The sequence below is a fragment of the Notolabrus celidotus genome, chromosome 21, assembly GCF_009762535.1.
Source record: "Notolabrus celidotus isolate fNotCel1 chromosome 21, fNotCel1.pri, whole genome shotgun sequence".
Taxonomy (NCBI): domain Eukaryota; kingdom Metazoa; phylum Chordata; class Actinopteri; order Labriformes; family Labridae; genus Notolabrus; species Notolabrus celidotus.
In genome coordinates, this window is record NC_048292.1 from 7,466,948 (window position 1) to 7,482,576 (window position 15,629).

The 15,629-nt window shown below is 40.1% G+C and overlaps 1 protein-coding gene across 1 annotated transcript; it reads left to right on the forward strand.

Annotated features, from left to right (window-relative positions):
* The first annotated feature begins 144 nt into the window (after positions 1-144).
* lmod2b (leiomodin 2 (cardiac) b) lies at positions 145-7,594 on the forward strand. The gene is made up of 6 exons (XM_034673859.1): positions 145-542; positions 784-1,281; positions 1,890-2,150; positions 2,287-2,505; positions 3,737-4,192; positions 7,189-7,594. The coding sequence occupies exons 1-6, from the start codon at positions 267-269 to the stop codon at positions 7,213-7,215; spliced, it is 1,737 nt and encodes a 578-aa protein (XP_034529750.1). The 5' UTR covers positions 145-266; the 3' UTR covers positions 7,216-7,594.
* The last annotated feature ends 8,035 nt before the right edge of the window (positions 7,595-15,629 follow it).

Below are 15,629 nucleotides of genomic sequence, written 5' to 3' on the forward strand. Positions count from 1 at the left end.
ACATGCATATAGGCTCCCTCACAGCAACACCACTGGGAGCTGGTTCATACTCTTGATAGAAGAACTTCTTTTTAACAGGACCCATTACAACTGAGCACCTTAACCCAACAAGGATCACTTCAAATAGACCTTTACGTGGACATTATTTTCTGTTGGAACGACTTTCCCCAAACAGCTTCTTCATTTGATGAAATCTATGCTATTCAACAAGTGGACTGAGTAGTTTGAGCTCAAACTGACTTGTGTGTCCACAACCTGTTTTGGCCATGAGCTACTTCGGGTACCGCCGAGAGCTGAGTAAGTATGAAGATGTCGACGAGGACGAGCTTTTGGCTTCCCTCAGCCCTGAAGAGCTGGCTGAGTTGGAAAAAGAGCTGGTGGACATTGACCCTGACGCCAATGTTCCCATTGGACTCAGACAGAGAGACCAGACAGACAAGACCCCGACGGGCACCTTCAGCAGAGAGGCCCTTTCAAAGTATTGGGAAAATGAGACACGCAGACTGCTGGAGGACGAGATAGGTGGAGGACACCTGAGACCGGTCAGTGATATTTAATTAGATTTGCTTGGCATTTGGGTAATGTGCCAGAGGCAAAGCAAGAGTTTTAAAAGGTACCTAATTGGACAGATTCCTTAATAAGCTTAAGATGTTGATGTCCTATTAGGTGAAGGCCATAACAACCTGGTTTCTAATGTTTGCCAAATGAGCTTACCATATACATGTTACATTTCTTTATAAAACCTTTGTCAGTACTGCATTTTGTAACTGTTTCTTAAAACAGGATGAAGAACAAGAGGAGGAGTGTGTGACTGAAGAAAGCAGTGGAGAAGATGATGAAAAAGATGTTGAGAATGAAAAAGAACAGAAAAAGTATGAAGAACAAAAGGAGAAGGAGGATGAAGAGGAGGAGGACGTAGAGGAAGAGGAGGAGGAGGAGGAGGAGGAAGAGGAGAGTCAGGAAGAGGAGGAAGCTGTAACAGAGGAGGATGACGACGAAGAGGAGGAGGAGGAGGAGGAGGAGGAGGAGGAGGTGGAACAGGATAATAAATTAAAACCTGAACCCTTTAGGGATTCTGAGTCGCTGACACCACGGGCCAACACCCCAATGCTACTGAAGCCACTGAGGGTGGAGCCTTTGAGACTGACCCCGCCTCCTCCACCCGATGATCCCAATGCAGGCGGAAACCCAACAGTTGTTGATGAAGCTCTTCAACGAGCTTTGAGCGACGACCCTCAACTCACAGAAGTCAACCTCAACAACATTGATGATATCTCACAGGTACTAACACAGAGAGTTGGTTTTCATCAGTAATAGATGTAAGTTTGCAAAATCTTGCTTACTTACTCCAATAATACTGACATTGTTGGTCTTTTATTTAAGTTCAACCATTTCCCCCAAAATGACATAAACAATGAGTTTTAAAGCCTGGCATCACGTCTCCCTAAGTAGACTTTCATCAGCATCCTTTTCTTTACTGTTGAGGAACTTTTGATTTTATGCCAGCTTATTTTTGGAACCAGGCATTGTGCCATGATTATATAATAGACAACATAGTTACAAATGGCAATCAACAGTTTTGACAAGTTTCTTCATGTGAGAGGTTCACTTGATGAAAAGTATTGGCTAAGAAGGTTGTTCTACTCATTATGGTTTCAAAAAGGACTTCCTTGTAAATTGGTGTCAACAAAAAGATTGGACATAATAAAATGTTTAATGTATGCTTTAACCTCTTTGTGTTGATGGTGGTGTTTCCAACTGTCCAATCCTTCAGCAGTCAAACAAACAAAAAGTTTGGTTCATGCTAAGTTGCAAAACAGGCAATGCTTTTCTACTCCCTGTCATGCAAAGAAGTTCTGAAAATATTAAGATCCTAATTTTCTTCTTAGGAAACCCTGATTCGATTTGCTGAAGCCCTGAGATCCAACTCCCACGTTAAGGTCTTCAGCCTTGCAAACACCAAAGCAGATGACCCTGTGGCTCTGGCCATAGCCAAGATGCTGAGGGAGAACTCATCCATCATCAGTCTGAATATAGAGTCCAACTATGTGACTGGAAAGGGTGTGATGGCGATGGTTCAAGCACTGCCAGCAAACAACACCCTGACTGAGCTTCGATTCCACAACCAGAGACACATGTGTGGAGGACAGGTTGGGACACATCTCTCACTTCCAATATTGCCTCAACCAAACGAACATTCATGATGTAACCAAAGTTCACCTTCTTAACATTGAAAAGGTGCGAGCAGGTGTAACAATGTCTACCTTTTGCAAACTTCTCCCACAGGTAGAGATGGAGATGGTGAAGATCCTGAGGGAAAACCACACCTTGATCAAGCTGGGATACCAGTTCAACTTGCCTGGTCCCAGGATGAGCATGACAGGAATCCTCACCAGGAACCAGGACCGCCAGAGACAGAAACGGCTGCAGGAGCAGAGGCAGCAGCAGCAGCAGGGTCAACAAGGAGCACAAGAAGGAGCTGTTAACCCAAGAACCAACGCACTGGTATGTAACTTTGCTCAAGTAAGAAATGTCCAATTTATTACAAACCTTTCTGGAACGATGTGGCTCAATAGTGCCACATGGACCTCCAATTGTATTATGTTATCTGTTTATGCCGTCCATTGCTATTTCCAAAGTCCCCACCTTTGTGTTAAGCAGGGAAAAGCCTTCAGTGTACAAGCTTTATATAAAGGGTGTGCAACCTCCCCAAAACTTTGGACTTATCCCACAAACCCACTGTCATTTGTTCAACTCTTCATCTGTTGTTTTAACTACTGACAGCTGACATTTTAACCATATTCATTCATTAGAAGATCTGCAATTACTTTCTGTTATTGGTTGTATATTTATAGTTTTAAATGTTTTTCTTGTTCAGGCACCAAATAACTTTGAATTGCTTAATGCAACACTTCAATTTATGATTCAACGACAGCTCTAAATCCAAAATAGTTTAGATAATGTGTAAAATGTTAAAAACAGAATTTGATGGTTTGCAATTCATTTGAACTCTATGTTTGGCTGAAAACAGTGCAGACACAACATATCATAATGTCATTTTAAATGTGATGCCAGCTACTGGTTTCAAAAAGGTTGCACAGGAACAAAAACAACAAAACATTGAAAAGGAGAGTAACACTGACAAAAAAACACCTGGAGGAACATTTCCCAACCAATCAGGTTAATTTGGAAGCCTTTGATAACATGACTGGGTATAAAAGGTCATTCCAGAACGGCTGAGTCTTGGAATTGGGTTTTCATCCTCTGCATCGTACATGATATCAACAAAAGGTTCAGAGGATCTGGAAATCTCTGTTCAAAAGAGACAAGGCTGAAAACCAATACTGGAAGGCTGGGATCTTCGGCCCTGATCATCGGTGGCACTGCATTAAAAGCAGATATGGCTCTGTAGTGGAAATCACAGCATGGGCTCAAAATACATTCCAAAAACCATTGCCTTTGAACCCAGTTTGATGATGGATCTATAAATGGAGGTTGAAACTGTATAATGCTAAAAGGAAACCATGTATAACCAATTTTAGAATTGGGTTTTCTAAAATTGAAGACTTTTATTGTTGAAATTGAGAACTCAACTTCCTTGAGGGATTTAATCAGGACAAAAATCTCATAGTTTCCCTGCTTATTGGTTTCAACCCAAACTTTCACAAAAAGCAAGCACACTTGAATTTCTCATTCAAAGTTTGTTGAAATGATCAAACTTTCTTTCCATCTCCAGAGAGGAACTCCTCGTTCATCACCTTACACCTCGCCCAGAGTCTCTCCATGGTCCTCACCCAAACTCCCCCGGATAGAACTGCCTAAAAAACAGACTCCTCCTGCTCCACCTCCTCCCCCTCCCCCTCCACCACCACCACCACCTCCTCCTCCTCCACCTCCCCCTCCACGGGAGAAGAAGAACCCGACAAGGATGATAGCAGAGGTCATCAAGGCTCATGAGGCGAGTAGCCAAAAGGTGAAGAAGACAAAAGGTAAGAAGGGCAAGAAGGGGAAGATGAAAGGCCCTGAGAAAGACGAGACATGTGGCATCCTGAAGGAGCTGAAGAACGCACTGAGGCCTGTGTCGGTGGACAGAAGGGGGGATGAGGGCAGCAGGCCTTCCACACCAATGAGGTCTGCCCATGACCAGCTGATGGAGTCAATTCGCACCAGCAGCGTCCGCAGCCTGAAACGAGTAAGTTGAAAGAATCATACAACATCATTTTTATCTGACATCCAGACGATTCTTTCAGGTATAATTATCATCGGCATTATCAGCTGTATGGTCTCGGAGTTTGTGAAACTGAAGCTGGTAAAAGTAAAACCGTTCCTCCCACACAAGCAGTCAACAAAGTACTTATTGCAAAATTGTAGAGTGCCTCTAGAGGCAAACTGAACAAGTAGGAAGTTTAATTTAGATGAGGATGACACAGAGCCTTGTGGTGTCTGAGTCATCTCTGCAGCTGACATGGTATGCTCTGTCTCTACAATGGAGCAGGCTGGCGAAAGTCTGCTTAACACCAGCAAGCTTTGTGGTATGGTCACAATGCTTTTACAGCCAGAAAGACAGATCTGGAAGCTGAAACAAAGCTGGCAATAATATCAGTCAAGCAGTTTAAGCATTCTTACACCAACAAGAGAGATACAACATTGGTACAAAGAAAAATGTATTATTAATTAAACAAACTTCAAATCTGGGCATTCAGTCCTATTTCATGGTCAATTTTATCTTTGGAGGAGAGACAAGTGTTACTTTGACTGAAGCGTTAGCACAGCTTGTTACATTGTTAGAGTGGAAAATCAGCTCTGCCCTCAGATGGCGGGGTCTCCGAGGTGCGAAATTCCTGCCACTTAGCGCACATATTTATAGAAACTCTTCAGGGGAGCTTTGATAAAGACAGATACGACATGTTACCACAGCAAGCACCAACAACACACATTCAGCCCATAAACACTTCATGTGTTTATGTAACTGAGGACATGATGCACATGATTTGATGTAAGGTCCATGCTTCTTAGCATATCCAAAAAAACAAGAACAAACAATGACTGGCCAATGCAACTGATTATATTATAAAACATGATACAACCTGTTGTCTGCAGGTATCAACACAGTATTGGACAAAAATCTAATCAGTCAGCTATGAGAAAGGTGTACATGGTGAACAGCAATTAGCTTCATTAGCAAACGGGGGAAAAACCAAGCGGCAACTTCCGGTCCAAAAAAAGTACCGGAAACCACATACACACCAATTCAAAAAAGCTGATCTTTACAGCAGAAATAAACATGTTTACAGTCTGGTACAAAAGACGAGTGTAGTCTGGATAGCTCATTTCTCGATCGGCATACACTGTATGGGGGGTGAATTTTTTTCAAACGAGGCAATTTCAAAGATATTGCGACTACGAGTCTTCCAATGAGAGGCACAGCTGACTTGATTGACAGGCGGGAACACTGTAGCTGTTGGCTAGGAGGCTCAAAGCCCGCCTCTTTACGTCACAATCACTCGACAGCAGCAATATGGCTGCCGCCGTGGATTGGCCTCAAAACAGCATTTCAGAAACAGATTGGGTGACGTCACAGATACTACATCCATTATTTATACAGTCTATGGGGAAAACGCCATTTCTTTCATTGCATTACCTCTGTCCAAAGGAAGCAACATCTGCCTACCAGCTTACAGTCCACTATATTCCATCTTAAAAAACCACAACCTGTTAATTCAAATTAGTATAAATAAATAATTTGAACACAAGAACTAGCTGTTTACTCTGGGTCTATTTATGTTAGCTACCAGGGATGTTTGCATTTAGACGACTAAATGATTAAACATCATCACCCTCTCTCGTTGGCACCTAAATTACTAGTCAGTTAAAAAAAAGTTATTAGCAGTTTTATTATTTCTGGCCTGGAATGCCGGTCTTATGTTGGGTCTAAGCACAGTCACAAGCCAGGGTTGCAGCTCTGGTTAGTGGCTACTATGATAATGCTATAATGCTCTACAACCCTGATGTAAAAAGGCACAGGTGATAAATGGCATCTCATTGGGCGTCCCTAATTGGCAGTATTTTGATCTAGAGATTGGAGAGTTTTATGGAGGCTGTTTCTTGTTAAACTGGCACATAACCACTTGAACTGAGCAATGCATAACCAGCACAGACATCTGGATGTTAACCTGCAAGGAGAACAAAAGGCTAGTGGTGTTAGCTTTGCTAATGTTAGCCACACTTGGCAAACCAATTTGAAATTGTTTCCCCGCAGACTCTGTGATCCTGTGTTTAGCTGTGATAAATAAATCGTGCTCAATACTGACTGTTTTGCGGGTGGCCCGGGTTCGAATCCAGCCTGCGGCCTCTTTCCAGCATCTCATTCCCCCACTCTCTCCCAGTTTCCTACACTATCTACTGTCCTCTCCTCTATAAAATAAAGGTGTAAAAAGCACAAAAATATTTAAAAAAATTAAAACAAAAAAACAAAAAAAAACTGACTGTTTTTGTTTTTATAAGTTCCCTTACCTACAGACGAGTCAGTTAGCCAGAATTAAATTTCCATTTGAATTATCAGCACATTCCTTTTAGCTACAGCTTTAAATTTACATTGTACAAATTCAACATCTAAGCTAGCTGCTTCCCTCAGCTTCTCATCTGTATATTTAAACTTGATTGGATTAAGCAAATATCAATGTTAGCTGTTAGTTTCTGCTCTTTATTATGAAGTACAATTGGTTTGATTTTGCACTTAACAATACCCAATTTTAACATGTATGCTAGCTGTTTCTCCCAGTTTGTAGTCTTTATGATGAGATAAGCCAAGCTAACCACTTACTAGTCATAGCTTCAGTTTGTACATGTAATTCTAATCTAATTCTTTGCAAACTGCGTGACAAGTAAAGAATTTATTTAACTTGTGTGTAATATTGTGAAAGTTTCACAGTCAATGAATGTTGCAGTCTGGCTGGTGGTCACTTCAAACAGATAAAGGAACTGTCTCATGGAATTTGCTGCTCTAACATCAAGGGCTTTAGAAGTCAAAATTGCCAAATTTGTGGTGCCATTCAGTCATTACCATTGACTCATGTGCATTCCTTTCATTCCTATCTTTGACATCACCATCATGTTTCCTAAAATGCATTAGTGACTTGTGTCTTTTTCATGCCCTGCATTTAAAACTGACTGCTTTGTTATTTTCAGGTGGAAATCCCTCATCATCTACGATAATGCAAGCGCAGAATAACAGGTGTATTTGTTGCCATTAAAACTGAGAGGAGTCGACGTGACAATGATGAAGATGGAGTGATTGTCAGTGATGAAATCACAAGGTGAAACTGATTGATAATGGATGATGGATAATGGAAAACAAGTTGGGAGTGATGAAGAAGCAAGAACTGAATTCTTACCCATGAAAAAGAAAACATAATGGAAATTTGCACTGCCATAATAGCTTTACATATTCTGATTTTTTAAGTATTTATGCCTCATTAAAGATGGTGTTTCTTCTTTAATTTTAAATGAGCAGACAGAACTGTTTACTGATACGTTTTCTAACTCAGCGTTTTCTTGTAAAATTGTAAATATGATCTGTTGTTGGTTGAATTACGTGTTGATTTCTAAATATAGTCCTTTGGTGTTTACAACACTATTTGTCTAAGCATGTCATGCTTTCTTCTTCTTGGGTTACTGGATGAGCTCCATTTACAGAGAAGGGTCAGCTGTTATGTAGCAGAATAGGAAGCAAACAAAGCCACTGTTTTCATCAGTGAGTCAGCTCACCGGTCAAGCACTGCACCACTGATGCATTTTCCCACTCAAACCCTCTCACAGCACACCCACTCCAGTCAGCACGTATGAGAGCAGGGCTTTTTGCGCACTTTGTTGGAACAATTAACAATGCATGACAAGTAGAGGGAGCGAACAGACACTTGCTACTAGAACATCACAGACAACATCACAGACCAGATGTCAACTTAGAAAAAAATACCAGATGAAACCAAAGCTGTGGGCCGCTGAATAGCTTCACTACAAAATGCCTTTCAAACAAGATTACACTCAAAAGAGATGACTTAGCATGTTCTTACTTTTAAAAGTCAAAAGTTGAATTCATAAGCCTTAAAAAACAGCTTTGGTCAGTTAATTAGACTCCTGGGATTCAAAGCTACAGCCTTAAAGGGATATTTCAGTTTATTTGATCGCGAAATAGGTGACCCCATCCACAGAGAATTGTAGCCTAGCTTGCCTGACGGTCATCTGGGGGTTTTCTCATTAAAGGGGAAGAGCTCACCGGCACTCATTGTGGCTAGCAGCTCCTGCTAATAGTGTAATGTAACTCATACGACCCCACTTCAAACAAACTGAAATATCCCTTTAAGTAGTGTTTACCAGTAACCTGGGGCAGCCGATGCTCGCTCTAGCTAACAATCATATACCACTGTAAGCTATCAGTAGATGTTAGCAAAAATGATTAAATTATTAACATACTGTCAGCACATGTTAGCTTATTTTGGCTTACATCAACTAACACTGTGCTGACTCTTTTACCCATTTTTTAAAGGTTTGCCGCAATATGTATATATATATATTTAACCCTCCTGTTATGTTGCGGGTCAAATTGACCCTTTTTAAATATATGCCTTCCAAACCAGCTAAATGCAGCATAAAAATCTGGGCAGCATGTGACAGAAGAGGTGTCATGTTAATTTATCAAGATCACTTCATAAAAGAAAAAACATTCAAAATGTAAAATGAAATAAACAAAGATCTATGTCATGTAAAACTATTGTATTTATATTTAGGGCTTTTCAATGTACATTAAAAAAAGTTTTAACATTAATTTGAATGAAAAATGAGTGAGTTATCCTCTTTGAACCATGATCTGTGAGAATTAAAGAACACCAATGGACTAAATCTTGATATAAATGGTTAGAAACCTAAAAAATCTCAATACACATTTTTTTAAAATCTAATTTTTAACTCCATTACTGACACTTGGATAATTGAGCATGCCCCGGGTCAAATTGACCCAGGAATATTATTGCTGTTCCAGAGTAACGAATATAACAGGAGGGTTAAAGACGATTTAACTGTTGGTGAAAAGTGCTACTGTGGCTACATGTAACAATTCTGGGCTAATGCTAATTCTAAAACACTTAACCTAGGCATAAAAATTAAGAATTTTTAGCAACACATGCTTCTTTTGGGGGGAAATTTTTTAAAACTGTTTCATTGTTTAATTTTAAGTATTTGTGTCACAGTCTTTCGTGTAACTTACTATAACTTTTAAAGGTAATAGTAAGAATACCATTCAATTTTACTCAAAATTCTTCTGGGCCAGTGGGACATTGCATTAAAAAGACATGATCAGAGTACTTAAGTATTTACCAAATTAAGAGACTTGGATGTTTAGTGAAGATTGACATGTTAACATTACAGTAAAGGGGGATAGGGGGAACTAAGTGAGGGACATGACGATCGCGTCTGGAAGGGGAGACCACAAAGAATGTTAGAGGAAGGGTGACAGATGAGAGTGTCAAAGCAAATGACTGGGAGATGGAGTGACTGAGTGATGTGCACTATTAGTGCTGCTCATACTAATCCTGTTCGTGTTTTTGTTTATGCGTCTTGGAAAAGCTCCCTGACTCCTAAATCCACGGTGCAGCTGTGCAAGGACGACATGCACGAGGGCTCATGGATGGTAACAAGAAAAACGACAAATTACACCAGTTGCAAAACATCTGGCACTTTGAATTGAAAATTAATGAGTCTTAGTGCTGTGGTGGCGTGACCCTGACCGTGAGGCGATCGTCCAGCGGAGCAGTGACCAGAAATGAGGCTTCAAACTCAGTATCAAAGTTTACACACAAAGTTTATTCATGCAGCATGAGAGAGAAGTTACAGCATACTGAAGAGCATCTGAAGTTCTCTGCCGGATGACAGAGATGATCAATACTTTATAGTTCTTCAAAAGCATAAGGGAGGAGAAAGGGAGGGGGGGAAACATGTGTACGTGTCATCTTAATACAGTTGTTCATACATAAAGAAAAACAAAGGGAGGGGGAGAAAGGAGGGGGGGTAACAGGTGTGGGTGGGTTGCAATCAGGGGTGAGCAAAGGGTCTTGTCAGGTGAACATTGTACCCTGGAAACAACAGAGACATTACCACAGTCTAGTGGTTTACAAAAAGCACACGTCTGCACATATCCTATTCATTTTACGACATTTGTGGTTATCAAAAGCACATATCAACAATTCTTAAAAAAAGCGTACATCGGCATTACTGATTATTCGTGTCATCATAAGGCAATTATTTATCTTAACACAAACCGTTTGTCTTCACGTTACCAAAAAAATCCCCTCAGCTTACAACATTCAACCGCATCCGGGCTGAGGACATTTGAGCTTGCAGAAATGCAGGTTCTGTCCTTGATCTCACCTTCGTTCAGAGATCTGCACAGTTCTCTGGCCTCATGCCTTACTATTTGCTGACTACTTCAATAAATCATATATAATGTAAAACATATGAATACATTTGTTAAATTAATTAAGATTCCACAGTGCTGAGAAAAATTTAATTAAGCCATATCCGCTGAAAGACAAAAACTAGGCAATGTAGCAATGAGGACTTTGTTTTATTGTATTAGGATCAATCAATCAATCAATCAATCAATCTTTATTTATATAGCGCCAAATCACAACAAACGTTATCTCAGGACGCTTTCACAAACATAGGAGGTGTAGACCACTCTATGTCAAATTATGAACAGAGACCCAACTTCAAGACAGGATAAGACTCAGTCAGACCCCACCTTAATCCATCATGAGCATTGCACATCGCAGTATTTAGCTAGTTACAGTGGTGAGGAAAAACTTCCTTTTAACAGGCAGAAACCTCAGGCAGAACCAGACTCATGTTAGACAGCCATCATGCCTCAACCCAGTTGGGTCTGGAAAGACAGATAGAGGGGAGTAAGAGAGAGAGGTGATAGTGATGAGACGAGTAGTAGAAGCTGTTGCGGCTGAAGTCCAGTACGTCCGTATCAGCTGGAGTCCAGATCGTCCGCAGCAGGAGGACGTCTACGGCAGCTCAGAGGAACCTACGAGACAAGGGAGCTCAGGGACTCCAGAAAGGTCTATGGTTAGTAACTTTAATGGGACAGGCAGAGTTAAAGTAAGTGATGAAGGAGTTGGGGGGGAAGGGGGTGAGCTAGGATCCCAGTGTGTTTGTGCGCCAGTTCCCCGGGTAGTCTAGGCCTATAGCAGCATAACAAAAGCTGGTCCAAGCCTGAGCCAGCTTTAATTATAAGCTTTATCAAAAAGGAATGTTTTAAGCCTACTCTTAAAAGTGGAGAGGGTGTCTGCCTCCTGGACTTTGACTGGTAGATGATTCCAAAGGAGAGGGGCCTGATAACTGAAGGTTCCACCTCCCATACTACTTTTAGAGATTTTAGGTACAACTAGCAAGCCTGCATTCAAGTGCCGGCCATGTTTTTTTGTCATGTAAGACTTGAGATCCAGCTAATAACTAGAATCCTTTTTAATGGATTAAACTACCATTTCAAATCATTTTCATTTTCATAGGTTTTATTATATGAACTTTAAACTTAACATAGTTTTAAGATCTTACACTCTCTTGCCTTAATAGCTACCTGGAGGCTTGGTAACATTTTTTATTTGTCTCAACAATACAATTTAAACACAGAAATGACGGGCAGTGGTGTAGAAATGTTGCTCTATTGAATGAAAAAAACTCCATTTGCAAGACAATCTAACCACACTGACTTGTTACACCCCCCATGCTGTTAAACCAGTCTGCTAAATGCTATGTTCATGCACAGCAGCTCAGTATGCACAATGCATTCCTTAGGTGAAGTGTACTAAGAATAAAACTTCCTCGACACAAGCACAGCACTTTGTCACCTCTGTCAAACTGTCAACAGAGGGATCCCTACATAAAATCATCCATAAAATGTAGACTTCCTGTTAATACTTGACCACTCACTCACTCAAAAGGAATTCAAGATCATTTTCCAGATGGATCGAAGGGGATTTCATGCACCCAGGGGAATGTAGTAAAAGTCTCTGAACCAAAATGATCTGAGTTTGCATGTACTTGTTTATGACTTGGCAACAGGATACCTATCGAGCCTTTCACCCTCAACACTTAAACTGTTGACCCTATGAGAGGGCAAGTCATTGTCCAGCTGTTTTGTTCAGATCTTGACTTGATTATCTGAGTTTTCTGACAAGTATTTTGTAACAAATGTGTGGATTCTTTACCTCTTAAAATGTTTGTAGTAAAGGACATTTTACACAACACTTTAAACAATTGGCCATATAATCCTTCTCCTGAGACAAAAGAAAGAAATCATCAAATAATAATTCATGTTATCTGTCGGTAATGCCATTTAACAAATTTAAGCTGAGACAAAATGTAAGTACTGAGTGTACAAAATAGGAGAGTCAAAAGACAAGTCATACTGTATCCCACTGATAAGTGCTGTTGTTTTTGTGCCTGTGTTTAAAAGGTCTCTATGACAGCACTGTTCCCCAAATAGTACTGCCCCCCTAGTGGAAAGTGCCATAGCTGCTCTAATCCTTCCTGTAAACCCCACAGCACAGAGAGCTGATACAGGGTCAGTGTGGTGTCAGCTGATGTGCACATCTACTAAAAATAAACAATGGGGGCATTGAATTGTTGTGGTCATTATTTTGTTGGTCACATTTTATGACAGACTCAACTATGTTTATGGTTTCTTTTGGTTTGTAGTCAGTGCTGTTGCTTCACACTCCAACAAATTGCCATTGAGGGTAAGTAGTTGTACTTGTGCTCCATCACTTTACCTGGTTCAGTGGATGAAATGGTAGCAGTAGGGGTTGTGATAATCCTCTTCTCAGCTGTTAGCAGATCTGTTCAGCTCCCTGTCTGCCAGTCTATTACAGGTGTTCAGGCCCAGACACATACACTCAAATTTCATGCTTGATAGATACGATTTTGCTCTCTCACACAGAAGTGTATCATGTATCCTCAACAAATGTGAGTCTCCTGAAACATAAACACCAAAATAAGCCAGTAGCTTCCCAGCACATAAAATTGTGCATCCTAAAACAAGGGAGGAGGAAAGGAAAAACATGAATTCTAACAGGTTGTGAGGGTAAAAGACACCAAAATACCAAAGAATTAAAAGATGAACCTTTAATGATTGGAGTGTACAATGTAATGAGTTAATTATTTGACAAGCCCCACTGATAATGTTTGGCTTCCATGACTTATTGAGTTAGCAAGTTTAGGTTAGCAAGAACATTGCTAGATTTTCCCAATAAGTATCATGATATTTTTCAGTTTTTCCATTAAATAAATTGAAATTTGTCTCTTAAGTACAGGATATAGAGACCCAAACATTCCTCTTTTGAACTGACTTCCAGTAAAAAAATAAAATAAAATACTTGTTCTACTTTTTTTTTTTATCCCACGAGAGATACGTAGCTAATTAGCATGTCAACAATGATAATGTACTTTCTTGGCAGAGAGTCCTTTCAATTAATGTTACATTTAAGTTATTGCCACTACTCCAATACAATGCTAAACAGATTTGGGGTAGAAGTTTAAATCCACTTACCCTCGTCACTCCAGGCTTTAATTCCAACACGACTTATTAGAGAATTCAACATGGGGCGCCTAGCAGAAATGACCTTTGAATGTAAAGCTAACCTGACTGCCATACAGAAGACTTGTGGTCCACTGTTAGCAACAAGGAACAACAGGTGCTCTTCAATGCAAAGATAAACACATTAGTACCTCTTACACATTGAGTCAAATTAGCCATGCAATAAACTCTTTCTAAATTAAGGTCAGGGAGTCTGGTGTGACCCGCAAGCGTAATGCTGCCTTCATGAACTTAGCATTGTTCATTTTTTTCAGTTTGTACGAGCATTCAGAATTTCAAAATGATTGTACTGTTGCTTATTTTTACCTCTTTAATTTTGAACTGCTAATAACTTTTTAATAATTTATATTTTATAGGCTCTTGTTCGCTTTATACTCTTTTGCACTGTCTACTCTGCTGCTGTGACACTTAAATCTCCCCGTATGTGGGATGAATAAATGACTATCTTATCTTATGTATATTGTATTATTAGCGAATGTAGCGACTTTTTAAGCAACTCACAGCCTTGTAAGAGATATATATTTTTATGCTGCTTGTTCAGTAAACATTGAATAAGTAAAGAAGAAATACTGTCAGGAGCTGCTATCTGATGCAATGTACCGTTTGGCATCGAGATAAAACCATAGACTGTATAAATGATCAACGTAGTATCTGTGACGTCACCCATCTATTTCTGAGGCGCTGTTTTCAAGCCAATCATCAGCGGGAAACATATTGGATATGCTGAAGTCAACCTAATATCTGTCCAGGTAAAGAGGCGGGCTTTGAGCCTCCTCGCCAACAGCTACAGTGTTCCCGCCTGTTAATCAAGTCAGCTGTGCCTCTCATTGGAAGACTCGTAATCTTAGTAATATCTTTGAAATTGCTGTGTTAGAAAAAATTCACCCCCCGTACAGTGTGTGCCGATCAAGAAATGAGCTATCCAGACTACACTTGTTTTTTGTACCAGACTGTAAACATGTTTATTTCTGCTGCAAAGATCCGCCTTTTTTTAATTGGTGTGTATGTGGTTTCCGGTACTTCCGGAGCCAGCCTCAAGTGGACACTCAATGAACTGCAGTTTTTAACACTTCCGCATTGGCTTCAATTCTCGCTGGCGGAGGTTGCCGCTTGGATAAGTCATGCCTCTGCATAAGGCAAATTGCATCAAAAGATGTTTTCGGGGCATTGGTGGCCTAGCGGTCTAAGCTACCCAAGTACAGAGGCTACAGTCCTCGTCGCAGGGGTCGCCGGTTCGATTCCCGGCCGGTCGACCATCTCCTGAATGTCTTCCCCTGCTCTCTGCTCCCCACATTTCCTGTCTCTCTTCAAAAAATATAACTTAAAAAATAAATAAAAATGTTTTCAATGGATATTATTAAAGCTGCTGTGAGGAACTTTTAGCTTGTATTGATTCTGGCGCCCCCTTGTGGACAAAGTGATACCTCTCATCTCTTGTCCTGTACATGCAAAATAATTGTCTTCAGACAATTACCTCATCCTGTTGTCTTTTAGCATTTAGACTTATCTTACAATGTGATTTATTTGCAATGAAAACAGCCAAAAAAGGGTGTGTCTAAAGCGAGATGTCAATCATCTGTTCTGACACCTACCCCCTCAGAGCAGTTTTAGACATTAAAATGACAACAGAGAAGGTATCAGTGTTGTTGTAGATGGTCTTGTTTGCTTTTGAGGGTCATAAAGAGGCATCAGTATCAGTTTCAGTCTGTTTCTCAGCCAGTTAAAAACTCCTCATAGTGCCTTTAAGTCCATTTAAAAAAAAAAAATCAGATCACAATTATTAAAAAAAAATTAAACATCCATATTATTTTGGCAAAATCTTCTGTCTGACAAATCTACGTACTTATTGAGAAATTCATTTTCGTTCTGATAAATTTCAACAAATTACCACCATTTATTCTGATAAACACTTCCTATATAATGACACCGTGTTTCAAGTGCCTCATTAAATCAGGATATGGAGCCATCATGAGCA